At 45.3% G+C, this 26,637-nt stretch overlaps 3 protein-coding genes across 19 annotated transcripts in view; 2 read left to right on the plus strand and 1 right to left on the minus strand.

The window, feature by feature from the left end:
- Positions 1-10,457, plus strand: part of DNAH3 (dynein axonemal heavy chain 3) — a 184,430-nt gene extending 173,973 nt beyond the window's left edge. For 11 of the 12 annotated variants that reach the window (XM_084818522.1, XM_084818521.1, XM_084818519.1 and 8 more), the window contains 6 exons: positions 289-446; positions 833-1,000; positions 1,476-1,618; positions 2,473-2,677; positions 3,626-3,763; positions 6,566-10,457. In XM_084818522.1, the coding sequence (XP_084674648.1) occupies positions 289-446; positions 833-1,000; positions 1,476-1,618; positions 2,473-2,677; positions 3,626-3,763; positions 6,566-6,919 (1,166 nt within the window). In that variant the 3' untranslated portion in view covers positions 6,920-10,457. Of the gene's footprint in view, positions 1-288; positions 447-832; positions 1,001-1,475; positions 1,619-2,472; positions 2,678-3,625; positions 3,764-6,565 lie in introns of those variants that run through there. The other variant, XR_014785546.1, reaches the window with a different exon arrangement.
- Positions 10,458-10,513: 56 nt separating this feature from the next.
- Positions 10,514-23,689, minus strand: LYRM1 (LYR motif containing 1). 5 transcript variants are annotated; one of them, XM_084818539.1, is made up of 5 exons: positions 23,616-23,689; positions 18,895-18,990; positions 16,504-16,662; positions 13,532-13,624; positions 11,440-12,328 (listed from the first exon to the last, which is right to left on the minus strand). In XM_084818539.1, the coding sequence occupies exons 3-5, from the start codon at positions 16,660-16,662 to the stop codon at positions 12,212-12,214; spliced, it is 369 nt and encodes a 122-aa protein (XP_084674665.1). In that variant the 5' UTR covers positions 18,895-18,990; positions 23,616-23,689; the 3' UTR covers positions 11,440-12,211. The 5 variants fall into 5 exon arrangements, with proteins under 5 accessions (XP_084674661.1, XP_084674665.1, XP_084674664.1 ...); XM_084818538.1 differs by having other exon boundaries at positions 18,895-19,069; XM_084818537.1 differs by having other exon boundaries at positions 18,895-19,750.
- A 42-nt stretch (positions 23,690-23,731) lies between these two features.
- DCUN1D3 (defective in cullin neddylation 1 domain containing 3) overlaps positions 23,732-26,637 on the plus strand; it is a 42,758-nt gene continuing 39,852 nt past the window's right edge. The window contains exon 1 of one of the 2 annotated variants that reach the window (XM_084818530.1): positions 23,732-24,445. The gene's annotated coding sequence lies outside the window, so the exon portion shown is untranslated. The remainder of the gene's footprint in view (positions 24,446-26,637) is intronic. The other variant, XM_084818532.1, reaches the window with a different exon arrangement.

A 26,637-nucleotide genomic window follows, 5' to 3' on the forward strand; every position in this document is an offset into this window, starting at 1 on the left:
CCCTTTCTAGATACATCCAGGACTAGCTCTAAGTATATGAGGGTCTAGGATGGGAGTCTAACTCTGACAAACAGTAGCGATCCAGGGGATGGAAGACCACCTCCTATTGTATGGTTAAAATGGTTAAAACCTGGTCGCTCTGATCACCCACTGAGCCAGCACTATGTGGCCTCTGACCACTTAGTGAGCAGAGCCTTCTCTTTCTTCTGTGTTAAATAAAACATACCCATGCCTTCTGCATAAAAACATATTACCGTATTCGTCCTAACATGTTGCTTATATTCCTAGGAGAATGTAACTATGGCGGCAGAGTAACGGATGACAAGGACAGGCGTCTCCTCCTCTCGCTTCTTTCCATTGTGTATTGTAAAGATATAGAAGTACAAGAATACTATAAACTCTCCCCTGGGGGGGAATATTATATACCACCTTATGGGACATACCAGGTAAGAGAAGAAAAGGTGACAATAAATGGTGAAGATCACAGTCTAGGCCCATTTGGTATTGTGCAAACGATACCTTCAAGACACAAGTTAATCCCTGCCCGCAGGCTTACAATCTAAAATACACAACACGAATGGGAAACACAGGGAGGGAAGAGGGAAAAAGCAAGCTCGGGCACCAGTTCTTAAAGTGAAATGATAGTTCTTATAATGACCAGCTGGAAACAGTTCTGGAGAGGAGGAACTCTATGGGGTTCGTCTTCCATCAGAGCTGATACAATGGCCCTGCTTCCCATCACTCTCTGCTGCAGAGAGCGATGGAACTGTTTATATGGAAAATGTTTATATGTTTTTAATACCCAGTTCTGCTATACCTTGTTTCTTTACAGACTTATATAGATTACTTGAGAAGTCTGCCGATTTCGACCCACCCTGAAGTATTTGGGCTCCATGACAATGCGGATATTACTAAAGATAATCAAGAGACCAACCTACTTTTTAATGGTGTCTTGTTGACTCTGCCTCGTCAAGCAGGGGGAGGAGGCAAATCACCACAGGTAACAAAAAATGAAACAGTGTCCATCTTTGGAAGTAACACTAACTGGGGTGGACAGAAGGTAGGTCAGGATCTACTGGTAGACCTTTGGCTGATTTGCAGCAGATAGGCAAAGATTACTGATTTCCAATATTTTAAATGTAGCAAGTGAAACTACAAGTAAAAAAAAAACACATTCTGCCACAGCTGGCCTTGTGCTAATTGTTCACCTCTTAGCCTTGGCATTCCTCGCTTGTAAAATATGAGTATTAATTGGTTGTCCTTTACCAGGGCTTTAATGCAGCTTTGCTAGCCAGTTTGGGAATTTTGCATTCATGCTTATTTGTTCGTCAACCTGCTAAAGGATGTCAACAAGTTTTTTAAAAAACATATCTGAAGACAATATGTGAAGATGTCTGTATAGTAAAGAGCTAGAAAAAATGTTATTTTTAGGGTTATTCTATTCCATTCTATACTATCCTATTTTCTGATTTCAGGAAACTGTTGAAGAATTGGCACAAGACATTCTCTCCAAGTTGCCACCAGATTTTGACCTAGAAACTGTAATGGAAAAATACCCAGTCCTATATGAGGAGTCTATGAACACAGTTCTTAGACAAGAACTGATCAGGTTCAATAGGTAGGGTTCTGGGTTGTTTTATCACCCTACAGCATTAATATACACTAAACAGTGATGTAACGGCCATGGGTCTTAAGCTCTTGATGTGTTTTATATTATTAGTATAATGCAGACCTCCCAAAGCTGGTGTTGGACTACAAGTCCCATCATCCCAGCCAGCATGGCCAGGCTAGCTGGGGATTATGAGAGTTGAAGTCCAAAACATCAGGCTGGGGAAGGCTGGTATAATGGATATTAGAGAAATCAGCTGATATACCTATGAATGTCTTATAAGAAAAATGGCTGCAAATCACTCAGTAGTATGTATGTCTCAAGGTTTTTCCATGGTAGGTTTCAGAGAACAATGCTTATATTCTACCACATATAATCAGTGTGAAAAGACATGGCACCTTTTGACACTGTCTTTTCTTTTTCAGAATTACCATAGCCAACAATAGAACCTCACACTGTTTTCCATGGGTTTAATCCACACACACACACACACACACACAGAGTGAGATTTTGAACCATTGATTTCAATGGGTTTTGAGATGGGCAGAATCAGGGCTGGTGTTAGGAACAGGCAGAATCGGACCCACGCTGAAGCTCATGCTCTCAACAGAGGGGCCACCACCCATTCCTCAAGCCTTGTGAACCCTGCTTCTCCTGCTTGCTCTTGCTGCCTGTTCAGCTGCCCTCCCCAAGCGAGCAAGCAGTGAGAAGAGCAAGGTAGGAAAACCTCTTCCTACCTTGTCCTTTCCCTCTCCCCATGCAGAATGGGCCCCAGGTAGGCAGCAGCAATGGTGCAGAGGAGGAGCGCGCTCAGGGACCTTTCCCAAAGGCCCCCCTTTCAAGACTGTCTCCTTTCCCTCTAGGCTTACAGAAGTTGTACGAAGCAGCCTTATCAACCTAGGCAAAGCCATCAAAGGCCTGGTGTTGATGTCTTCAGAACTCGAGGATGTTTTCAACAGCATGCTGGTGGGTAAAGTGCCAGCTATGTGGGCAGCCAAATCCTACCCATCGCTGAAGCCTCTGGGGAGTTACATCTCTGACCTACTCATGCGGCTGGCCTTCTTCCAGGTAGGCTCACAGCTCCAAATGACCTCTTCCAGCAGCTTCATGTAAATATTAAACAACATGGGAGACAAGACAGAAACCTGTGGGACACCACAGGCCAATGGCCGTGGAGTCAAACACTAATCCCCCAGCACCACCTTCTGGACACAGCCCAACAGAAAGGACCAGAACCACTGCAAGGCAGCGCCCCCAGGGCCCAGCCCTGCCAAGCGGTTCAAAAGGCCCTTCCATCCATTGACTGTTCATTGAGCTCCCTCTCTTAATGTCATTCTGTAAACAAGCAAAGACCATTTTGTTTTGTCATGTGTTTGTGAATTAGCTTTTTATTATCTAATTAGCCCTTACTGCCACTCTGTTTTGTGGATGTTTTGTATTAGTTTATTTTTAGTATTTTTTTGGTCTGGTTGCTTTTGTATACCACTTTTTGGCATGGTGAACAGCTGTGTAGAAAATTCAGATATATAAACATTAAATGACAATGACAAATCAATGTGCCAGACTAAAGTACGTGCAAACCAAGATATGTATGTCAAATTTATCCCAGCTATGGGATTTTAGGGTTTGTAGGAACACAGCTTAGATTGCTGTAGTGTTAAGTATAATCAAGTGCATTCTGATGGATTCTTATGTATTCATAATACCAACATCAAATATGTATATATTTTTAAACAATAAAAATCCCTTCCTGGGTTTTTCATCCTCAAGTCTTCTGCACTTTACAGTCCTTTGATTAATGATATTTAATGCTAGGCTATTTATAGCATCAGGTTCTTATCCTAAAGTTTATACATTTGGATATAAAGTTTTATAAATTGACATTTGAGTCAGACAGTGTGGGATTCCATCACCTTGGGTTCATGGCCTTCACGACTTTGTAGTTAAATATTGTGGGGTGTTTTTTAAAATCTCATGTAATAAGTATATTTGTTTGTCAATTCACATTAAACCCAGGAGTGGATCGAGCATGGACCACCAAATGTATTTTGGATATCCGGTTTCTACTTTACACAGTCTTTCTTGACGGGTGTGTCACAGAACTATGCCAGAAAATATACCATCCCGATAGATCATATTGGATTTGAATTTGAGGTAAAGTATAGGAAATAGTTTCATTTCATTCCATTCTATGCAATGTGGATGCTGGGTACTGTAGGCACTGTACAGAAATCATTGCCCCTCCCCCAGAGGGCATACAATACAAATAACATGCTACAGGACAGAGGTGAAGGAAGAATGCAACATTTGATAGCAACAGTAGAGGGTGAGGCTTGGGGATGGTTAAAGTGGTAGCCAAAATGCAGGAAAGGAAAGCCTCCGGTGGCTGAGGAAGTGAGTTTTGAGGAATGATTTGGTGGTGGAGAGGGAGTGTAATTGATGGATAGAGACAGGGTAGCTGTTCTAGATGCAGGAGAAAAGATGTAGGAGAAAAGAGCAGAGGGAAGCTAGCCCTTGCAGAGGCACTTGGAAGGACCTAAGAGGAAAATAAAGGAAGGTGAGAGAGAGCCATCAACTCATGGGAGTATGTGGGGAGAGCCCTATGTTTTGCATGCAAAAGGTCCCAGATTCATTTCCTGGCTTCCCCAATTAAAAAGATCAGGTTGCACGTGATGGGAAGAAATCTCTCTGTGTCTGAGACCTTGGGGAGCAACTACTGGTCAGAGTAAACCATATTGGACTAGATGGACAAATAGTTTGACCTGGTATAAGTGGCTTCCTGTGTTAGTACAAAAATGTCGACCCATGACTGTAGTGATGAAACAGAGGGATCATTTTTAGCAGCACTCAACTGGAGCAGAGGCAGCCAGAGGAAACTGCAGTAGTCTAGACAAGAGATGACTGGAGCACGTACTCCTGATAAGCTCCAAAAGTTTGTCTGCCATCCACTGTCACCAGCCAATCCATTTCTAAAGATCACACTTATGCTGGCAAGGATTGGGATACTTGCATGAGCTGGATATCAGGAAACAACAAGACATCTCTACTGTAAAACTTTGCAGTGGTTGAAGAGGAGCCTTTTCTTTTCCTGAAACATAGATTTCTGAGGCTGCATTCTCTAGAGTCCAGCTTTCAAAGGCCAGAAATAGTAGAGGCCATTTTTCTACTTAATTAATCCCTTAGTGTTGGGAGATAACAGTCAGTAAAATATTAAATAATTGATGGCATGTATTAATGCTGAATGGAAAAAAACAAAACAAAAACCACACACCAGAAACTCAGGGATCTATCGTAGTCCTATCTCAAAACAAGCCTTTGGGGACTTGTACAGAAATGGGTTCAAAATAATAAGTCCAGAGAGCATTACAAACTAAAATATAATGAGTGGATGGAGATGCTGGAGGTGGGGATGGGGGGGACCTGGGACCTAGCTTTTAGAAGTCTTTGCAGATACTTCTCTTTATTCTTTGTTTAAGAGGCCTGTCATGAATTAGGAGGGGTGACAAAAGAAAGCAAGCATGATGGGCAACCCCTGTGGAAATGTCTGGATAGCTCTAATCATGGGGGATTGGAGGCAACGTTTTGGCACTTCCAGTTTAATTTGTACAGAAGGCCTGTATGGCCAACAGGAATAGTACAGATTTCCAGTCTTGCATGCCAGCAGTGCTACACAAAATGAGTGAGGGGATAAGGAGGGGGCAAAAATCTACTTGGTTCCCCCACCCAGGGCATTTCTGATGCTAGGGAGGGACTGTAGCTCAGTGGCAAAGCACATTATTTGCATGTAGAAGGTCCCAGGTTGAAACTTTTGCATCTCGGGTTAAAAGGCTTTCAGTTGCAGGGCTGGAAAAGAGGTAAGGATAGAAAAATAAGGAGTGAGGGTGAAATAACAGGAGTCAGATGGATAGACAGACATACAGACAGAGGGATGTACTGGTCCATTGAGGCTAATGTGACTCAGGAAGGCATGCAACAGAATTGGTCTGGAGGAGCAATTTGTAAGTCAGGGATGTGGAACCTTAGACCCATGGGCCAACTCTGGCCTTCCTGGGGTCCCAATCCAGCTCTCTGGTGTTGCCCAGATGGCCATGCTCCCTTCCCATGGCCCTATACCAGTTTGCCTGATCACCAATCATTTGGTGGTTTCCTGCCTTTTGTGCTGTGTCCTCCCTATTCTGACAGGTTATAATGCCTCTCCTTAAGTACTGGCCGTAAGAGCTTTAAACTAAAATATGCTGGTGTTTTTGGCCCCACCCCTTATGTCTTCAGCCCTGCCCACCACTGGAATGTAGGCCAGAGGTTCCACACCCCTGTTCCAAGAGGTTCCACACCCCTGTTCCACACCCCTGTTACAAGAGGTTCAACACCCCTGTTACAAGTAGTGCTGAACCAAAATGGTGGGCAGCAAAACGGGGAGGACTTTCTTTCTTTCTTTCTTTCTTTCTTTCTTTCTTTCTTTCTTTCTTTCTTTCTGTCTTGCACTATTTTTGTGTGGGAGGTTGGACAACATTGGGGCAAAACAGGGCCGCTTACTGGCTGTGGCAAGGAGTGTGCTTCGAAGTGGCTGCCAATTGGCGGCTGCCTTTTCCCGTCCCCCTCCACCTAGAAGTTCCTTGGGAACAATGCTATATCAGCATTGTCCCAGATGCCTTCTGGAAAAGCACTCTTTGCTACTGCTGCCAAACTGGCCATGATGGCATTAGACAAAAAGAGGGAGCAAAGTGGGGCATAATACCTCCCCCTTTATGCCCCCAATTTTGAGGCAAATGTCCATCCTGTTGAACTTTCAGCTGAGGACCACTTCTAAGTTAAATATACCTGACTTGAAAGCCTTTCCAAACAAGGGGTCCCCACTTCCACATATGGACAGAGAGGGCACAGTGGTTACTCATTTATTCCCCAGGATCCAGACCATGTTCTAACACGCCACCGCTACTCCTTGTCTCCGCAATTTAGGTGACAAGACAGGAGCACAGTATGGAGCGAATGCCTGTAGATGGGGCCTACGTGAAAGGGCTTTTTTTGGAAGGGGCCCGATGGGACAGGGAACTCATGCAGATCAGCGACTCTTTCCCCAAAATCCTGTATGATGCCCTGCCTATCATTTGGCTGAAACCTGGAGAGAGTGCCAAGTTTCTGCACGAAAGGATTTACTTGTGTCCTGTCTACAAAACCAGTGCCAGGAGAGGCATCTTATCTACTACAGGCCACTCCACCAATTATGTCCTTTCCATTGAGATCCCTTCTGACCTTCCCCAAAAACACTGGATAAATCGGGGTGTTGCAGCACTTTGCCAGCTGGATGATTGAATTGTTTATATTAATGCCATAAACCAGCACTTTCCGATTAAAAGATTTACTCCCTGAAACTGGCGCCATTTATTTTTTATTTAAGACCACAGCCTTTAGACTCGTTACCCAACCATTTGCTTCCTCTGTTGTTTTACAGCCATTTGGTATTAGAGATGGCCTTCCTTTTCACTGTTCTGACTAACACACATGCTCCCAGCGACCCATTCACTCTCAGGGTGACTCAGGAGGGTGTTCCCAGACAGAGGAAGCAAAAGAGACCACTGCCAGATCTTCTCTCATCAAACTCAAAGAGGATATTGTAGTGCTGGAAAAGGTGCAGAAAAGGGCAACCAAAATTATCAAAAGCCTGGAGCAACTCCCCCTAGGAGGAAAGGTAACAGCACTGGGGGCATTTTAGATTTGAAAAATGTTAAGGTATATGATAGAGGTATATAAAATTATGCATGGTGTGCAGGAAATGGACAGGGAAAGTGTTTTCTCTCTCATAGGGATGGGCAAATCTGTCAATTTTCACTTTCTCTCAGTTTCTCATTTTCCCAGTCCTAAATTTAGTTCATCCTGTACACTGAGATTGTTTTTTAAATTTGCATGGAATTTGTACAGATTTTTGTGTGCATTTCTCCTAATACATGCATTTTGTAGGCAATTTTGCCTAATATACACATTTTCCCAAGTGGTTTTCCAAATATAATGCATTTTTAACATTTTCACTTATCCACATTTTTGTGTTTGCGCTTCCTTAATGTACCCAGTTTTGTATACCTTTTTTAATTGGAGTACTCAATTGCTAAATTCAGAGAAGTGTGAATTTTGAAGGATAACTGAGTTTCAGTTTGTGTCTTCATTCAAAAGTGTAAAATTAGATACATTCACATGAAAATGTGAACTGAAGAACTATCTCCCCATTCCTACTCTCTCGTTATACTAGAATCCAGGGTCATCTAATGAAGCTGAATGGTGGGAAATTCAAGACAGACAAAAGGAAATGCTTCTTCACTTAGTACATACATTATATGGAATTTGCTACCACAAGATGGAGTGATGGTTTCCTTGGACAACTTTAAAGATTAGATAAATTCATAGAGGAAGATCAGGCTATCACTGGCTCTTAATCAGGATGGTTATATATTACTTCTGGTATCAGAAGCAGTATGCCTCTCAATACCAGTTGCTGGGGAACTGTGGGAGGGGGCTGTTGCGCTCATGGCCTGCTTGTGAGCTTCTCATAGGCATCTGGTTGGCCACTGTGGGAACAGAATTCTGGCCTAAATAGGGCTTTGGTCTGATCCAGCACAGGTCTTCTTATGTTTGTATGTCTTTCCTCTGATATTTCATTCAGTTCTGTTCTGTTTCCGGCTTCCTCCACTTCCTGCCATCCTTTTCATTATGTACAGTTCTTTTAGGACTCCAGATTCTGCTCTTACGGAAGGCCTTCCTTGCTCTCTGCCTTCCACCCTCACTCCAAACTGCCCCTTTCATCTTGGTTTTAAAAAAGAAGAAAAAGTGGGCACAGATTTTGACTTGCTGCTGCTGGTACAAGTTAATGTGCTCTTGAGGCCTGCATTGTGCTAGGTGAACAGCCATGGCAGGAAGGAAAGCAGTAGGTTAGAGGAGAAACAACCTCAAGGGGAAAGCCAATACTGGAGATGTTGAAGAGGAAAAAATGGCTGGATTTGAAAACAACTTGTATGTAGAAGAAGGGACAGGAGACTGAGTCAAAGATGGCAGCAATGTTGCATGTGGGAGGCTGGAAGGATTACAGGGCCAACAACAGAAGATAGCCTTGTTAGGCACCGGCCAAGGCCTACATCCCAGTAGGGAGCCCAGTGCCAGCCTCCTGAGCCTCTTGACCCTGCTGTTGCTCCTTGCTGTCATGTGCCCTCTCTGAGTGAGCCAGAGCTTTTTTGCACAAGACTGTTAATCTGCTGTATCTACTTTCGGTTTCGTCACAGAACTGAGCTCTGAGCTCTGCACAGAGAGCATTTCCTTTCCTGCTTTTCTGCAGGAAAATACACAAGTAGGAAAATACATTTTCTTTCGCTTTCACAAATAATGCTTCATTTCCTCTGCTCTACCCCCCCCCCCCCAACCATGGAAGCGCTCTTAAAAAACAGAAGTGAAACTGGAGGGTCATGACGTCTTCTAAAGAACCTGTAAACAACTGTGAGCAAGGAATGATGAATGCACAATAAACACCTTGTCTGGAAAAGCCCCAAGAGAACAAGGAGAGTAGCAAGGAGAAGGAGCAGTTAATCTCCACATGAGTTGCCCTCAATCTCTTTCAGGGAGTTTAACACTGATTGGGCCCAGAGGGAGCAAGGCAAGCATATGGGTAGCAGTGAAACAGAGGGGGCCCACTGAGAGCATCTTGCTCAAGAGCCCCCCAAAGCCTGGAACTGGTACTGAAAGATTAGAAGCTCTGCCTCCACTTATAGGGAAACCTGGTTCCCCAATGCCTGAAAAACCTGGAGCAAGGCCTACTTGGTTTTCTACTTCTATACAAAGCTGCCTTATACCAAGTCAGAGTGTCTACCCATCTAGCTCAGTATTGTCTATTTTGACTGGCAACCACTTTCCAGGGTGCCCAGCAGAGGACTTTCCCATCACGAGCAAGCTGATCCTTTTGAACTGGAGATGCCAGGCATTGAACCTGGGACCTTCTGCATGCAAACCAGGAACTCTGCCAATGAACTATGGTCTTCCCCACATCTCAGAGAGTATAGACTTCCCTAGAAACAAAGGGTTTCTTGGCTGTGCTCTGGAAGAGCGCTCAGTCACACTGCAATCAGCCAAGCTCAAGGAAAAGTGTTTCTGCAGGTTGGATGCCAAAGCTGGCCGTCCACATCATTAACTGGCTCCTACAGAGGTAGGTAACTCCTAGCCCTCTGGATGTTTAGCTTACAACTCCCTTCATCTCTCACCATTGGCTATGCTGGATAGGGTTGATGGGAGTAGTAGGCCAAACCTTCTGGAGGGCCACAAGTTGTCCGCCCTTGGGCTAGTAGCTTTTGGATTGCAATCCCATGTCTTCCCTACCCCAGCCACTACCCAGAACAGTCTGGCAACTTAAAAAAAAAAAGCAAGTGAGCATTTTTTTAAAATAAGGAATCATAAGAACTTTTAATCACATAAATATACAACTGGTGCTTAAACCATTTTTTTTAAAGAGGCAGACAACTCACTTGAAGCAGGGAGGAAAGTGCAAAGCTGAGAGCAAGGAAAGGCAGGTTTGCCCTCCTGGAGGGAAGAACTGCACTGCCTCCCATTTTTAGGTACATCCAGACACACCCTCTGTTGTGCTACGCCTTCAAGCCTTCTCTTGTGGAAGAGTTAATTAACTCTGCGAAAATATTTTCTGCTTATGCGAAGTTGTTTCTCAAAGGAGCTCAAAAACTTTTGAAAGAAACACAGGTGTAATTACTTACCATTTTCAAAGAATGGCCTTTTCAGGAAGCCCTGATAAAATTTACAAAGTTGGAAATATGTAATTTTAAAAAAGAAAAGAAAATGAAATATTTTCCCAAGAGTCAGCTGTTTTGGAGGCTGTTTAATTCTTGAATGTTCAACAGTCATCCGCAGCCATTAAGTGAGTTGCTCACAGAACTGTGGTGTTCTACCTCTGTGTTTATGCCATATCCACTTGGTATTAATGACTGAGCTAATCAGGCTGTGCAGTACCTTATCACACCAGCTCACTTGTTCTATGTATACTCTGCAGAGTACTCAAACAATTTAGCATATTCAGACACAGAACACAACGATGGGGATTTAAGTAAGTCTGCACATCCAAGTGTGGCTGAAGGATAATATACATCTTAAACGGTGAGTGGATGGGCCAAATTTAAGGCGAAAAAAGCAGCGATTGAATGGAGACTAATCTGTAGATGTAGTCTCTGGGAGGGATAACTCAAACTCCCCTCAATTAAGTTGATTCCACAAAGGCTGCACAATTATTATTTTTTTGCCTTAACAAAAATACCCGAACAGCGCTTTGTAACTCTGCTGCATAGAACTTCTCTGAAAGGACAGATGAGCACAACTGCTGCACTTTCAAGATGCCTGCAAAAAGGTTTCCAACTTGATCCTGGCCTTCTTGACACAAGTTTCTTACTATACAACAGAAAATATTTGGAGAAGTAGAACCTGCATGCATAAGATGCTATTCACAGCATTGACCTATAGTCAAATGAGGAGGGTTTGGCAGACCTACATTATGGCCAAGTCACCCAGAGGCAATGTCATCTTGGTAGGCCTTGCAGGAGCTGGGGAAACCCAGCATCTTGCTTCAGGAGCAACTGTCCATTTTCAAAAGTGGTCTGGGATCCAGAAGCTCATAGATTTGTGACAAATAGCACCTTTGTCTGAAATCACTCCTCCAGTTCAGTCCTATGCATGCGTACCCAAAGGCAGGGATAGGGGTGAAATTTGTTTGGTTCACATTTTAGTATGAACCAACCTAATTTGCACTGTGCAAGCTAATATGCAAACCAGAATGCAATTATGTTTCAATTTTCGCACTTTCCTGAATTTTGTGATGCAGTCCTCCCATCAAAAAATACATTAGGGAAAATTGCATACAAAAAGGTGTGTATTAGGTAAAGATGCTTGCAAAAAATGCATATAGTTAGGGAAATTGCACTCAGACGTGCATACAAAAACGCATACAAATTTCTGTGTAGACTTTAAAAACAAAACCCACAAATGCCCTACTCAGAAGTAAGCTCCACTGACTTCAATGGGACGTATTCCCAGGTAAATAAGTATAGGATTGCAGCCTCAATGTCTCTTCAGACTGAACAGAACTCTGAGGGGCAGTCTGAAAACTTGGTAATATTGACAGGAATCAACAGTGCAAATTAATATATCCATCTACAACAACCTTCCCCAATCTGGAACCCTCCAGTTGTGTTGGGACTACAACTCCCATCATTCCCAGATAGCATGCTTGCTGGGGGTGGTGGAAGTTGGTCCAACACATCTGGAGGGCACCAGGTTGAGGTTGGGGAAAGCTGATCTACAACATCCACCTTATCAGACTTTGCTTTTTGTATCACGTTTTACTAGATCACAAAGTTTCTTCCTTTTATTGATGAGTCAGCCGTTGACTCTTAAGCAGTACATGACAGTTTTAATATATCCTTACTCATCCCCTGCTCAGGATCAAGTGGATTCCTGGCCTTGAGGAAGGTGTCAGTGAGTGCTAACCACACCAGTTTCGTTTACCATTGTGGGTGTGAAATGTATCTGCTAAATAGTCCAAGATGACATTGGCTACAGTCTGATACTGGATTATGAAACTTCATCATAGGATTTCAAGTAGACTGGCTTGGAAAGTTTTCTCAGCTTTTCTTGATGTCGAAATGCACGACCTTGCTGCTGTGCGAGTCCCATGGGAGGCAGGTGAATCTACATGTACAAAGAAGAAAATAAAAATCAAACATGGAGAAATGCAGAACTACCCAGAGACTGGGTTTGCACATGCTAACCCACACTCAGTGGCTGAGTGTGGGTTGTTTGTTGAACCATGGGGTTAGCGTGTTGTCTGAGCCCAGGACATTTTCTGTAGGGTGGCTTGTTAACCATGCAGAGTGGCTTATTTTTCTTGAACAAACCACCTTGAGAACTCATGGTTTGTTGTTGGTTTGTTCAGGGTGGTTAACAAGCCACACTGTGTGGTTAGCAAGCCACCTTTGGGAAAATGTCCTGGATTCAGACAACAAGCTAACCCATGGTTCAACAAACAACCCACGGTTCAGCAAACAACCCACATGCTAACCACTAAGTGTGGGTTAGCATGTTGGATGAACAGTGTGTGTGTGTGTGTGCGCGCGCTTTCATTTTCTGTTTGTTCCAGCACTCCCATCTCTAGGTGCAGTGGTGAAGGAGGTTGACTAGTGGACATAACTGTGGTTTGTCAATTCAGACATCACACCAGACTTCCTCAACCTGGTGGCCTCCAGCTGTTACGGACTACAACTCCCAGCATTCCTGACCATAGGCCATGCTGGCTGAGACTGATGGGAGTTGAAGTCCAAAACATTGGGAGGACACCGAGTTGGGGATGGCTGGCACAAACCATTTACATTCACTGCATGTGAAGTGTCCCCAAAGGCTCATAACAATATATACCATTTTGCAGCAATATACTGAGTGGCTGCGGTCTGTGGCCGAACCACAGTAAACACTCTGTGGGGATTGGGACAGGCAAACATAGGGATGAATAATCATTACCACCATGTTAGATCCCTATTTGCGGAGAAGTTGAAGGATGACTGGAGGAGATGTCTGGTGATTTGTAAGTGATGGATGGACAATAATGAACATCGTTTGATGTCTAAAAATTTGGGAATCGATGCTACATAGTAATTAAACATCAAGCTAACATCCTGACTCTCCAAGCAACTGTGCTGCTGAAAGGCCTCATTTTAATGACCCTTAAAAGTAAGACTGAAGATCAGCAACTACAGTCCTGACTCAACCTGACTCATGTGCTTAACATTAATTGCATCTAGAGAAGCAGATGCGACTACTCACCAACTTATCTTAGCATGTGTAAAATTCTGCTGAGTATAGGCACAATAAATTCATATCGGGCAGATTCCTACTTACTGGCCTTGGATATGGGATGCGGTAGTGAAGTCCTATCTCTACCCTCGCTTTGCACTCTTCTATACATTGTTTAATCAATTCAGGATCTGTTAGCTAAACAAATGCAGGGGGAAGCAAAAATTAAAATAGAAAATGGCAACAGCGAGCCCTGTAATCAATGGATTAATTAAACTTGTCTCAAAAATTAACTTGTGTGGGTTCCCCCCTACCTTCCCAAGAGAGGACATTCAATGTATGTATTATTTTTTAGTTACTCTGCTTTCCTGCCATTTAACAGCTCAGAGTAGCTAAGAACAGGAATTTCAAAACACATAACCCCTCCACCCCAAACCCAACACAATAAAACAGACAGCAGCCGTATAATCAATAGCGTTATAGGAGAAGCAGAGTTCAGCCATTGGCCTTCCCTTGCCCAAAGCCCTCCTGAAGAAGCCATGCTTTAATCAGCTGGCAGAATAATGATGGCCAGATGGTCTTCCATGGAGAGGGCATCCCAAAGTACCATGATGGAAAAAGGCCCATCTAGCTCAGCAGAAGTGCAGAACCAAGGGCCAAATTCAGCCCTCCAGGCTTCCTCAAATAACCCCACCGCCTTTCCCACGACTGCCAATCATTTGGTGGTTTCCCAGCTTTTCTGCAGGTTTTTCCCCATTCTAAAAGGTTGAAATGCCTCTCTTAAGGCCTAGTTACTGGCCATAATTGTTTTAAGCTACAACATGCTGGTGCTTTTGGTATAGGGCTTTTGCCCCGCCCACCACTGGAATATGCCCCCCCCCAGCTGCTCTGAAATGGAATTCATCCCTCTCAAGCTGAAAGAGGGCCAACAGCCCTTGTCTGCATTGAGCGGCAGTGGCTCTCCTCAAGGATTTGGTGCTTCTTACACAAACCCAAAGGTTTTCCTGATCACAGCTGTCAAAGCAGAAGGAGACCAGCATCCAATGGTGCCACAGTGTACCTGGATCAAGGATAGCTGGTACACTCCAAAGAAAGTAAATGTGCTGAAATGCCACTGAAATCAGTGGGGTTGAAGAACATTTGTTAAATGTGAGGCACACTTCAATTTTCTTCTGGATGAGGTTCATTCATTCATGATGCAGTCATTCAACAGATTTTGCGCAATTTGTCCAGAAATGGAAGGAGGCACTCCCCGAACCAACTAAATAGCCCTTTGTTTATCAAGAGACGCTGTGAAATTAGTTCAGAGCAGTTCTGGGTTCCAACATGAAGTAACCAACTGGAGCTATTTTTGTGCCTAACAATTTGGACTACCCTGTCTTCGCATTAAATTGCAGATCTACTTCTAATCAAACCAAGTATCACATATTTCAATAAAGAGGGGTATGTGTGTGGTTTGCCCCTCTAGGTATTGTTGGACTACAACTCCCATCTTCCCTGACCAGCCATCCTGGCTGGGGTAGATGGGAGTTGGAGTTCAACAACACCTGGAGGACTACTGGTTCCCCTATTATGGAACAAGGGATACAAAGAAAGCATGGGGTTTTCTTCCCCTCACCTACCCCCATAATTATAATTCCCCACTGTTTGAACACTTGGGAGTATATAATTAATTAGCTCTCGGAAGAGGTCCCTTGTCTATAATGGCAACTGGGTAGAAGTGTTATTTTATTGTTCTTCCTACTCAGGCATAATAAATTCTCCTATTAATGTAATATGAGAACATGACTTTGAAGGAGGAATTCTTAAAGCAGGGGTGCAGAACCTCTTTCAGCACAAGGACTGAATTCCATTTCAGAGAAGCTCTCAGGGGCTGCATTCTAGAGGTGGGCAGGGCTGAAGGCAAAAGGGGGTGAGGCCAAAATACCAGCATATTTTAGCTTCAAGCTCTTACTGCCAGTCACTATGCCTTAGGAAAGGCATTTCAACCTTTTAGAATGGGGGGAAAAACTACACAAATGCTGGGAAACCACCCAAAAATCTGTGATCGGGGCCAGAGGAATGGGAAATGGTCACCTGGGGAACCCTAGGTGGGCTGGATTTGGCCCCCAGGTCTGAGTTTCTGCTCCCCTGCCATAAAACAAGCAGTATGTGATGTTTATCCTCAAACTCTTAGAAGTCACATGTTTAAGGAGACATCTACAGCCTTGCAGTTGACAACTCGCATGATTGCTAGTGGAATTCCATTCCTCCTCCACCAGTCCACTGGGTTTCCATGCTGGATGCAGAGGAAGGGAAGCTCCTCCCTGAGCTCTATCCCTTCTCTGCCCATCTGTTTGGTAGAAGGCTATTGTTGTTTGTGCTAGCCTGCTAAGAGGCTAGCGTTCTTCCATTTCCATGCTGGCTGCAGAGGGATTTACAGGCTAGAATGGGTACTGTCAAACATTTGAAAATGACCCCCCTGCTGCTGAACTGGTCATCCCAGGTATGAAACCTGTGAAGACTACTGGATTATAGGGTGGCCATTTAAGCATGGCCAAAATAAAGACAAAAAGAGGGTGCAGGTTTATGTATGCTAATGTATAGCTACAGATGCCAATTGAGAAATAATGCCTACAGTTTAAATAGAAATGCAAGATGCCTCCCCATAGCGGGGAAGTCCTGGGTGCCTGCTCCTCACTGTTGATGAGCATCTTCAAGGCCCCTGATGAGCATCTTCAAGGTATCTCTGAACCGGACGTGGACCACACAGTCCTTCAAACAGAGGGCAGTCACCATACCTCCCTTCAAATAGAGGACTGTCATTGATAAAGTAGGACCCAGGGCCATTCTGCTGTATTACCACACGCTGAAAAAGAAAGGAAACTACATTTACAAGAACTACAGTGCGTTTCCTCAGCAGAAGCCCAACGTTCTGCTCACAGCCAATAGTCTAAAGAGAAGCAGCAGTCTCCGTATAAAGACACATGTGCCGATCAGTTGGGACAAACTGGGAGAAAAACATTCCCTTGCCATCTCTGATGCTAATGCAGGGCCGTAATTATTCAGCAACACAGGCAGGCCTGGAATACACTCACATTTTTATTCTTTTGGAATAATGTTTTAGCTTCATTTATAATATACTGTTTTTCTTTTATGGTCTCTTCCATCTGTCCGGATGCCGATTGCCATTTTTTGACTATACGGAATATCTTGCGGTAAAGGCCAAGAACTTCTTGACGAGCGACTGGCATCATCTAGAGAAACAGGAACATAACCCGTAAACATTTGGGTTGAGAAAAAAGGGCCTCCAAACAGATGGGACATTTTCACACATGCCTTAATTAGCTTTCAAATGTTTTATTGGCTCTCTTAGCGAATGCGAAAGGAACCAAAGAGGCAGAAAACTACTATTATAAGCCAACCACCCAGAATATTTACTTTTCCATGTACCAAATGGGGGAAAAACCCATCCTGCTCATATCAGTAAAGTGCCACATTATTCACGCTTTATTCAAGCATGCAGAGATTTATGCCTGATCCACCAGTGATTAAACGTGGACTTTGAAAAGAGCCAGCTTTAGAATTCAAACTCACCCCATTAAAAACCACCTTCCCCATGCAAATGGGTACACAACCAAATGGGAAAGGGTTCGTGTGAACTGAGCTGCATGTGTGGTCAGTTAACATGTCAAAGAGAAGGAAAATTCCTGGTAAAAATGGCAAACCCTATCCAAAGGATCATTAGGAAACAGACCGAAAACAAAATGGCAAATATGCAACTGGTTAGAGAACAGGAAGCAGAGAGTAGGAATAAATGGGACATTTCTCAAAATGGAGGGCTATTAACAGTGCCCCTCCCCAGGATCTGGATAGGGACCCATGCTTTTAGCCTTGTTTATTAATGATCTGGAGTTAGGAGTGAGGTGGCCAAGTTTGGTAATTAACTCAATGGGATTTTCTTCTGAGAAGACATTTATTTATTTGTTTGTTTGTTTATTTATTGCATTTATACCCCGCCTTTTTTCCTCTTGCAAGGAACCCAAGGCGGCTTACATTATCCTCCTCCTCTCCATTTTATCCTCACAACAACAACCCTGTGAGGTGGGTTGGGCTGAGAGTGTGTGACTGGCCCAAAGTCACCCAGTGAGCTTCCATGGCCGAGTGGGGACTAGAACCCAGATCTCCCAGCTCCTAGTCCAACACTCTTGCCACTACACCGTTACAAACTTCTAAGGCTATAATCAAGGGGGTGGGGAAGAAAGAAATCGAAAGAAATTGGTGACCAACCCCATCATGTACGAGTAAACTTGCACAAAGGGTGCACTGGATCCAAGCCAACCATCCAATAAAAAAATTTACTCCCCCCACCCCGCACAAATCCATCCAACGTCCTAGAACAGAAGATCTTCTGTTGTCCAGGGCTGCTGATCTTTTCATGTCAATGCGTCCAGCGAACTAAGGACTAAGTTTTTGTTGTTTGTGCATTCAGACAGCAGTTCTGGACAAGATGAGCATAATACTCCCTTTCTTACCATTCTCAGCAGAGACTATTTATTGTCATTTAAGGAAAACAGATAGCAAATGTTTAACTAGACATCATAGATTTTGAGAGGCCGAAAGGGTGGTCTCTCAGGACAACATAGAGACCGGACTGATTAAACCTGACTGTTAGTCCCACAATAGGGGATTAGTAATCCAATTTGGTGGATTTATCAGGCAAAACAGATTCAAACCACTCCTCTGATGAGTGGGCCATGCCATCATGTGAATGTCATGTTTTCTGTTTTGAGCTGGCCTGGCCACTTGGCCACAGGTGAAAACTCTGCAGGAGGAGTGGGGGGACGGGACCTTTTTCTGTTGAGGGGCACATTCCTTCGGGAGTATTCTGTGGCGGTGGTGGTGCATGCCAGTGAGTGATGTGTGGGGCTGAGGCCTTTTTTTCTCAACCTCACTTCTGATGCTCCCTTTCTCTTGGGGAGGGGCCATAGCTCAGTAGCAGAGTGCACGTTTTGCATGCAGAAGGGGCCAGGTTTGATCCCTGGCATCTCCAGGTAAAGCTAGGAAACACCTGTCTGAAACCCTGGAGAGCTGCTGCTAGCCAGTGCTGATGGTACTGGGCTAGGTGGACCAATGATCTGACCCAGTATAAGGAAGCTTCCTATGTTCCCCACCCAGCAGGCTGTTGGCAGAGGGGCAAATCTCTATTGCCAGAGGTCAGAACAGATAGCTTGCAGATCTCATTAGGCTGAGGGCTGCAGGTCACCCACCCCTGGTCTACAAGGATGCTAAGCAAGTAGTTGCTGGGCATCTCTATCCTTGTGCTACCTATGCTAGGCCTCCGCCAAAGGGAGATGTCCCCCAGACCCTTGGCAGCTGATTCAAGGAAGATTTTGTTTGGAGAAACAATAACGGGCATCATTATATACTATCACATTTTGATCCCACCCTGCCTCCAAAGACTTGCAAGAGCAGCGCGTGTGTCCCACCTGTTGTCTTTACAACAATTCCACAATGCAGGTTAGGCTGCGAGGTAGAGTCCAAGGTCACCCAGCGATCTTTGTAGCTTGGTTCTTTCCAGTCGCCTAAACCCAACAATGAAAGTGCTGCACCACACTGGCTCTCCATGTATGTGGTTTGTGAACCACCCAGAGAGCTATTGGGCTGTATAGAAATGAATGAATGAATGACAGTGGTGGGAGAAGTGGGGGAAGGAGGATGCCAATATCTGTTTTTTGTCCTGTTAACACAGCCTTCCTCAACCTGGTGCCCTCCAGATGTGTTGGACTATAACTCCTAGCATTGTAGTCCAACACACTGGAGGGCACCAAGTTGGGGGAGGGTGCTTTAACAGTCGATTGTTCACAAATGTGGCTTCTCCACGCATAGTGATGCAGGGAGCCACATGCATATCTTCTTGCAACAGAGCTATTAAAGGCACAGTAGCTAAATTAGCCTACAAAGCCCAAAATGTGTGGGCCTACAAAGCCCATCATCCCAAGCCAGCACAGCCAGGCTGCCCCAGCCCACACGTAGAGGAATTAGGTCGGCGGCATTGGCAGAAGACAGTCCAGTCTTTGTTCTTCGTGTTAAACGTTTAACACAACTCTTGGGCTCCTTTCCAAAACGCCAGCGTTGCATGTCTCCATTTTGTTGTCTTCAGAACCAAATTATAACATTTAGCTGAAGTGATGACCTGCAATTGCTCCGCAGCTGGGGAAAGGTGACAGATCATAATTCATGCTGCTTGCACACGGAGTCACAATGACTAAAAGTCACTGGGTCAAAATTCATCCTTGGGGCAAGATGAGCAAACAGACTTACTGCTGGGGCAGTGCAGGATTCCTACAAGGAAAATGAACAGCTGGTGTGTGCTTAGGACCTGTGACATTGAGAGAAGGGGAGCGAGGGAGGATTCTTTGCCTGGTTAAAAAGATCACTTCTCTCCAGTGCATGGCATGCGTTAAATCTTCAACTCACTTGGCACAAACAGAATTTATCTCCCCTCTTTGGCAATGGTCAATCTGGTGTAACGGCACAGGAGCAGGAGGGTACTACAACCCTGCCTCCGTTTTGTTGATATTTGTGCACGTGCTCCTGTTTTAACGAGCGTGTTGGGATTTGGGCAAAGAGGAGTAGGTTTCTGAATGCAGTTCCTGAAGTGGATATGAGCTGATTGGGAACATGCTAAGCTTCATGAGATCCAAGGAATGAAATCAGATCTCTTGTTATGTGGAATTAAGCAATTTGGTGGGTGGCAAGTTACACATTCCCAGTAAAAGCAAATATCAACATTCCCTGGTTTGCTCCTGCATTCCAGCAACTGTGGTTTTGAAAGCCAGTGTAGAGTACCTTTCCCCAATCTGGTGCTCTCCAGATTTCGATGACAGCTCCCATCATCCCTGAGCATTGACTATGCTGGCTGGTAGTGGTGGTAGTTAAGAGTCCAAAACATCTGTAGGCACCCAGTTGGGAAAGACTGGGTTTGAATACTGAATGACGGCTGAGGAAACCTGGGTTCAAATTCCCACTCAGGAAGCTCACTGGGTAGCCTTGGGTGAGCCAGCCAGCTCGGCCACACCCTGTTTTGAGGCATCATGCTTGCTACTGCTGGCAGAAGAACTGCTGGGGGAGCTCCTCTGCTGGCCAGGGGGCTGTAGCTCAATCGTAAGAGCTCCTGCTTTGCATGCAGAAGGTCCCAGGTTTGATCCCCAGCATCTCCAAGTAGGGTTAGGAAGGAATCCTGCCTGAAACACTGGAGAGACGCCGCAAGTCAACAATACTGGGCTTAGATGGACCGTTAGCCGGACTCAGAATAGGCAGCGTCATAAGTTCCTATGTGGGTGGTGGAGGGTCACCTTCACATGATCCTAACCACCTCCAGCAATAAACATTGGGGGTCCGATTGCACCATAAGTGAACAACAACAACACAACAGAAATTGTCTAGCATTGGGACGGGACAAAAATATTGCAGCACTGATGTAGTCAAGTAATTCTCCTCCACTTCCTTTCTTTTGGAGATCATGCCTTATGCATGGTGTGTCCCTTCCCACCTCCCACTGCTTTGACTCAGAGCAATGGAGCCCATTCAGAAGTTGTTCTAAAAATGTTGGTGGTTTGTGGGTTGCAGCTGGAAAACCACAATCACACAACAAGCCGTGTTATCGCTCCTGTCATTCTTTCTATTTGAGGTTATTTCTTCAAAGTCTGGGCCCACGTTTTAAGACAAAGGCATTCATTTTAAGGTGCAGGTGTTTGCATTCTCCTGTGTTATGCCTTGGGTTGCAGCTTCTCTCAGTTGTTTTTTAAACTGCATATGAGTCTGCATATAATTTCATTTCATTTAAAATTATCCACTAGTTACCGCTATGTTTACCTATCTACGAATTATTGGCTGTTGTAGGAAGTGGCAGGAAACACAGAAACATATTACAGGCAACTGAAATTATGCATTATGGCAGGGGTAGGCCACCTGGTGCCCTCCAGAGATTTTGGACTACAATCCCCATCAGCCCCAGCCAGCCAGGCCAATGGTCAGGAATGCTAGGAGTTGTAGTCCAAAACAGGTTGCCTGTGAGAAGGCAATGTGCAAATTTACAGGGGGCCGGAGGGGGCTCAGCGCCCTTACCTTTTGTGACAGTCATAGAGCAATCCTATACATTTCTACTCAGAAGTAAGTCCCATTGTTGCCAGTAGGGCTTACTCCCAAGTGTGTATAGGATTGCAGCCTTAGATTTGGTTTTATGCTGGGGTAGGGGCCTGTGGTTTGGCTAAAATTGGGCGGGACCAAGGAGCATTGCTTGTGGATTTCATTAAAGGGGCTTCTACTTTTTCCAGCATAATTTGAGCCCTGGGGAGAGGAAACACACCGCACATGTGCCATTTTTAGCTCGTCTACCATATTGTGTAATTCTACCCTAAGTAAATAATTGTTATCCTAAAGCCCTACTTTTGTAACATTTCATTCCCACTAGCTGCGATCACAACTCTCTTTGGCTCCCAATCTTGAACAAACAGCAGAACCCCCTGGAATGCTGCTGCTTATGGGCAAAGAAATGCAATTTGTTCAATTGCAGAAAGTGGTGAGGGCCACTGAACACATGGCTGTGATCCACGCATACGAAGAAAGCGGGGAACTTTTTGGAGTTTTCTTGGTGTGAAGAGAACTCCAAAAGGGTAGAGTCCAACACTCCATGCTCTGAGGTTTTGAGGACTTCAAAAGGCAGGGATATTTTTTCTTTGAGTGTCAATCACACAGTATATGCAAATGCACATAAGAAAGCTCTGCTAGTTTTGCTTTCTCCAGTGAGAACCTCCAATAGACGGTCCCTTTGGGGACAGGGAGGAGCCCTTCTCTTTGTGGAAGTGACACTCTAGATCCAATCCATTTCTCCCTTACATACCTTGGGGTATGATATATAATTTGCCCAAAGGAATTCCTTTTTGGCTTACTAGGGCTTAGTCTTGCTATTTTTGATACATGTCAGTCGTGATCTATACAGGGGGTTGCTGGATTTGGTCTGAAGACCTTATGAGCATGAGGAGGCTATGTTTGCCACCTCCTGGCCCCTGCTGGCAGAGCCTTTAACAGCAGCAAGCTATGCAGAAATCCAGCAGGTAAGGCTTCCCCCTATCCTTGCAACTCCATGCCAGAAGCTGTGGTGTTTCCGTTTCTGCCCGTGTTGCAGGGAGCCCTTCAAGTCACAGGAGTCCTGCCAGAGAAATAGGTGGTAATATTCACATTTTGGATCTGCCCAGGAGCTAACAGGCACTGCCGCCAAGAACGGCCAGACTCCACCTTTCCCATTAGGCCCCACCTCTACTTCCATCAGGGGCCACGGTGGCTTAGTGGTTAAGATGCCGCACTGCAGACTGGAAGGTCAGCAGGTCAGCAGTTCAAGACCCGAGTGCCGCCTGACGGAGTGAGCTCCCGTCTTCAGTCCCAGCTCCTGCCAACCTAGCAGTTCGAAAGCAAGAAATTGCAAGTAGATAAATAGGTGCCGCCTCGGCGGGAAAGGTAACAGCGTTCCGTGCACCTCGGTGTTCAGTCATGCCGGCCACATGACCACGGAAGCGTCTTCGGACAGCGCTGGCTCTTCGGCTTAGAAACGGGGATGAGCACCGCACCCTAGAGTTGGACACGACTGGCTGGGGACACCTTTGCCTTTTGCTACTTCCATCAAGCTCCACCCCCTGAGACTCAGGCTGACATGGCAACCTTACCCAGATGGTAAAGCGTCAATTTGTTGGGAGTTTTGAGGAGGAAGGGGATGTGGCGCAGTTCCCTGTTTAGGGGGCTCATGAAAACGTCAAGGAGGGGTAGGTAACTGGGATTATTTTGGGGCAAGATTCTTCCCATATCCGCCTTGGCATCGGCGACGCCATTTTGTCGCTACCGTTAGGCGCTTTAGCGCCCCCTAGCGGACAGGGCAGGAACGAGGCATGGGCGGGTCCCTAAGGCGCCCGCAGCGCCATCTGGTCCGTACCAATATACGAGAGGGGTGGGCGGCGACACAAGCACACTCGTTTTGAAACCCTCCCCTTCGCCTTTCTAACACACACCTGTCACCTCTCTCGTCCGTCCTACCCCTCTTTGATAACCTGCATTATCTGCATTATCTTTCCTATATCCTTCCTCCTCCTCCTCCTCCTCACCCCCCCCCCCGGTATAGTCCGACCCAAGGGAGATTCTTTTCCCTCTCGCTCACCTCAGAAACTCGGGGGACGGGAAGGAGGCAGAGGGCGTAGAAATCCTCTTTGCCCTTACGCTGCGTGCGGCCTCAAGCACGTCGGGGCGCGCGGCGCCTCACGTCCCGCGCCGCCAGCTGACTCCCCGCGTAGGCTCCACCCCCCGGAAGTGATGCAGGGAGGCTGAGCCCGAGTGGGAGTCCTGGTACAGAGCCTGTGCGGAGTGAGGGGAGGGGGGGGGTGAGTGAATTGGACTGTCTCTCTTCCCGTAACCGTGCCGGGGCTGGGCAGCGGAGCGTCCCGTTTATCCCCCCCCCCCCGTTTCCTCTCACACACAGGCGCCTTCAGGGCCCCCTCCCCTCCCCGGAGCAACTGCCAGTTTCCTCAGCTCCCGTCCTCCCCCTCTGTGGAGCCTTCTTCCCCCTTTGGGGCTGCCCTCAGCTGGGAGGAGAGGAAGAAGGAAGGCTGCTTTGGGGGGAGCGGGGGGGGGTCGTGTGTTCTCTCAGGGGGAGAATTGGGGGTAAGTCATGCGGAGCCCTTATATGCCCCCAGAAGAGAAGTGGGGGTAACAGAGGAGGGTGGGGGGGAGAGCCTCTCCCCACCCTTCCCCAATTTGGGGCATGAAAGTCTCTCCCACTCCCCAAATCACCACCGAAGAAGGTACCATTCTCCGCTTCCCCCTTTCTCAGAAGGTGAGTTCGTTGGAGCCTCTAGTCAGTTTTTTGGCGGGTGGGAGGGGGACTCCCCCCCCCTTCTTCGGGCCGGATGCAAAAGGGTCCGCTTACAGCCCTGTTCTGTGGAGGTTTACTCGGAAGGAAGGGATGCTACATTCAAAGGGGCTGACTCCCAAGTAAGTGCGTGCAGGGTTGCAGACTTTTAATGTGTGATTTGAAGTGGTGGTGGTGGTGTGGGGTAGTAGCTACTGCTTCAATCCTCCTGGTGTTTTCAGGCGGGGGTGGTCCCAGTATGGTTAAAAAGGTAGGTTTTCTCTCCCTACCCCCAGGGTAGCACACGCTTATTTTTGTTTCGGTGGGTGGCTAGATGTTAAGGATCCATTTAGAGGCAACATGTTAAAGATCTACTTAAGAGCTCAACCCTACGCATGTTTATTCAGAAGGAAGGGCCACTAAACTCTAAAGGGGTTTACTGCCAAGTAAGTGCGTGTAGGTTTGCAGCCTTTTAATGTGTGACTGGAACTGGTGGGGGTAGTAGCTCTCGCATCAACCATCCTGGTGTGTTCAGAGGTGGGCGATTTAAAAGATTTAACACACTTAAAAAGATTACACTCTGTCTTCTCAGAGATTTTTGGAATGTGTGGTTATCAGATTTTTCTTTCCTTTTTTGTGGGGGTACTTGCTCCTCTAAAGTTGGATATTAAAGATCATTCACTGTTTGGAGGTAGTTGCCACTTGACATCTTTTGGTCTCCCTGCTGTGCGTGTGGTGGTGCTGTGCGTGTGGTTATTGTTGTTGTTGTTGTGGTTATACTGTGGTTTAAAAAGTCGATGTTCTCTCTCCCCAGTTCGTTATGTGTCTATATGGGTGAATATTGTAGCCTGTATTAATGAGTATGGAACTTGGACGTGGTGGTTTTTGTTGTAGATTAAAGTCAGCAAGGGAGAGGAGGAAGGTGACCTATCCCCTGCTGTTTCCTCACATCCTTCCTCCCCCATTTGGAACATTTACAGGTTTCTCTCACCACCTGTAGAAGGTACCAGTTTCCTGTTCCCTTCCTCAGAAGGTTAGTTTGTTGGACTCCGGCCATAATGGATCATTTTGGAGGAGCTTCCATGTCCCAAGGCAGTATGCCACTAATTCTTATATGCATCCGGCTGACCAGTGTAAGAAACAGGATGCCGAATTATGTTGGATCTTTGGTCTGAATGAACACGGCTCTTATTTTCTTGGACATCACTCATCAAGGGTAGCTACCACTGAAGCTTCTAACCACCTTGCTGTGTTCATACTGGCATGTTTGAAGTGTGGTTAAGAAGTGGTACTCCCCTCCATACGCACACACACTTTCAATAACATAAGTATTAAAACTGTGTTAGTAATTGTGAGTGTAGAGTATGGAGGTGGAATTTCTTGTTCTGGATTAAAGTGTACAGGGCAAGGGGCTGATTGTGTGCATGGAGACAGATTAGTTTGATTTGCTGTATTTAGCCTTGGATGCTAAAACAAACAAATAGATTTTCGATCCTTTGCAGTACTTGCTGATTCCTGTGGTCCAGGTAAAGAGTCCTGCAATACTGAAGAGGAGGAGGAGCTTGTGGTAGTTGTCACAGATAACTCTAGTGTCTGGTGGATACAGGGATAAGAGTGAAAGAGATTTGCTGTTTTATCGAAACAAGAAGTGGGATTTCTCTTAACTGTAGAAAATGTGTTCCCCCTTTTTTGTTCTTTTATTTGGCTGTGTAGGAAACGTGCAAACAAAATGTCACATTCCAGCGTGGTTTGCTTTTCTAGTTATTATTCATATTCTCTTCCTATCTGAAGGGTGTGGAGGCAGCTTTTTAAAAAGCATAACGCCCTGACCCCGAGGGGTTTAGTGTTTATGTGAGTAATGAGTACTAAGGTGTATTTTTTTCATGAAGTGACAATTTCATTTTGGTAAAAATCATGCTAATATCCCGAATACTTCCTTTGTTCAGGGTATTTCTTTATTTCTGAAATACCTGCTTTTTTAGTTAGAAAGACATGGCTAGGCAGGGTCATAACAGTATATGCCATAATGATTTTAATTTAAATACAGCCTCTGGATTTCTGTTTGAAGTACATTCTGTAAGGCACAACTGTAAGGGTGTCCTTTTGATATAGAACAGTTAAACTTTCCATCATTAGGAAGTACAGATCTTCTTAAAAAAATATTATTTTAGACTGTTTAAAATTGTATATTCTGAAGGATTCTGAAGCCTTCATGCAAGTTAATCATTTTTGTGGAGGGTAATAGAAAGGCATTTTTTAATGAGAAATGGCTAACAATTGTAGCAAGTAGTGGTTAAACAAATATTAACTGGAAGTCGTTTCCTTTTACGGCTAC

The sequence above is a fragment of the Heloderma suspectum genome, chromosome 12 (genome assembly GCF_057233095.1).
Source record: "Heloderma suspectum isolate Gila_16-S chromosome 12, 16-S_ref, whole genome shotgun sequence".
NCBI lineage: Eukaryota > Metazoa > Chordata > Lepidosauria > Squamata > Helodermatidae > Heloderma > Heloderma suspectum.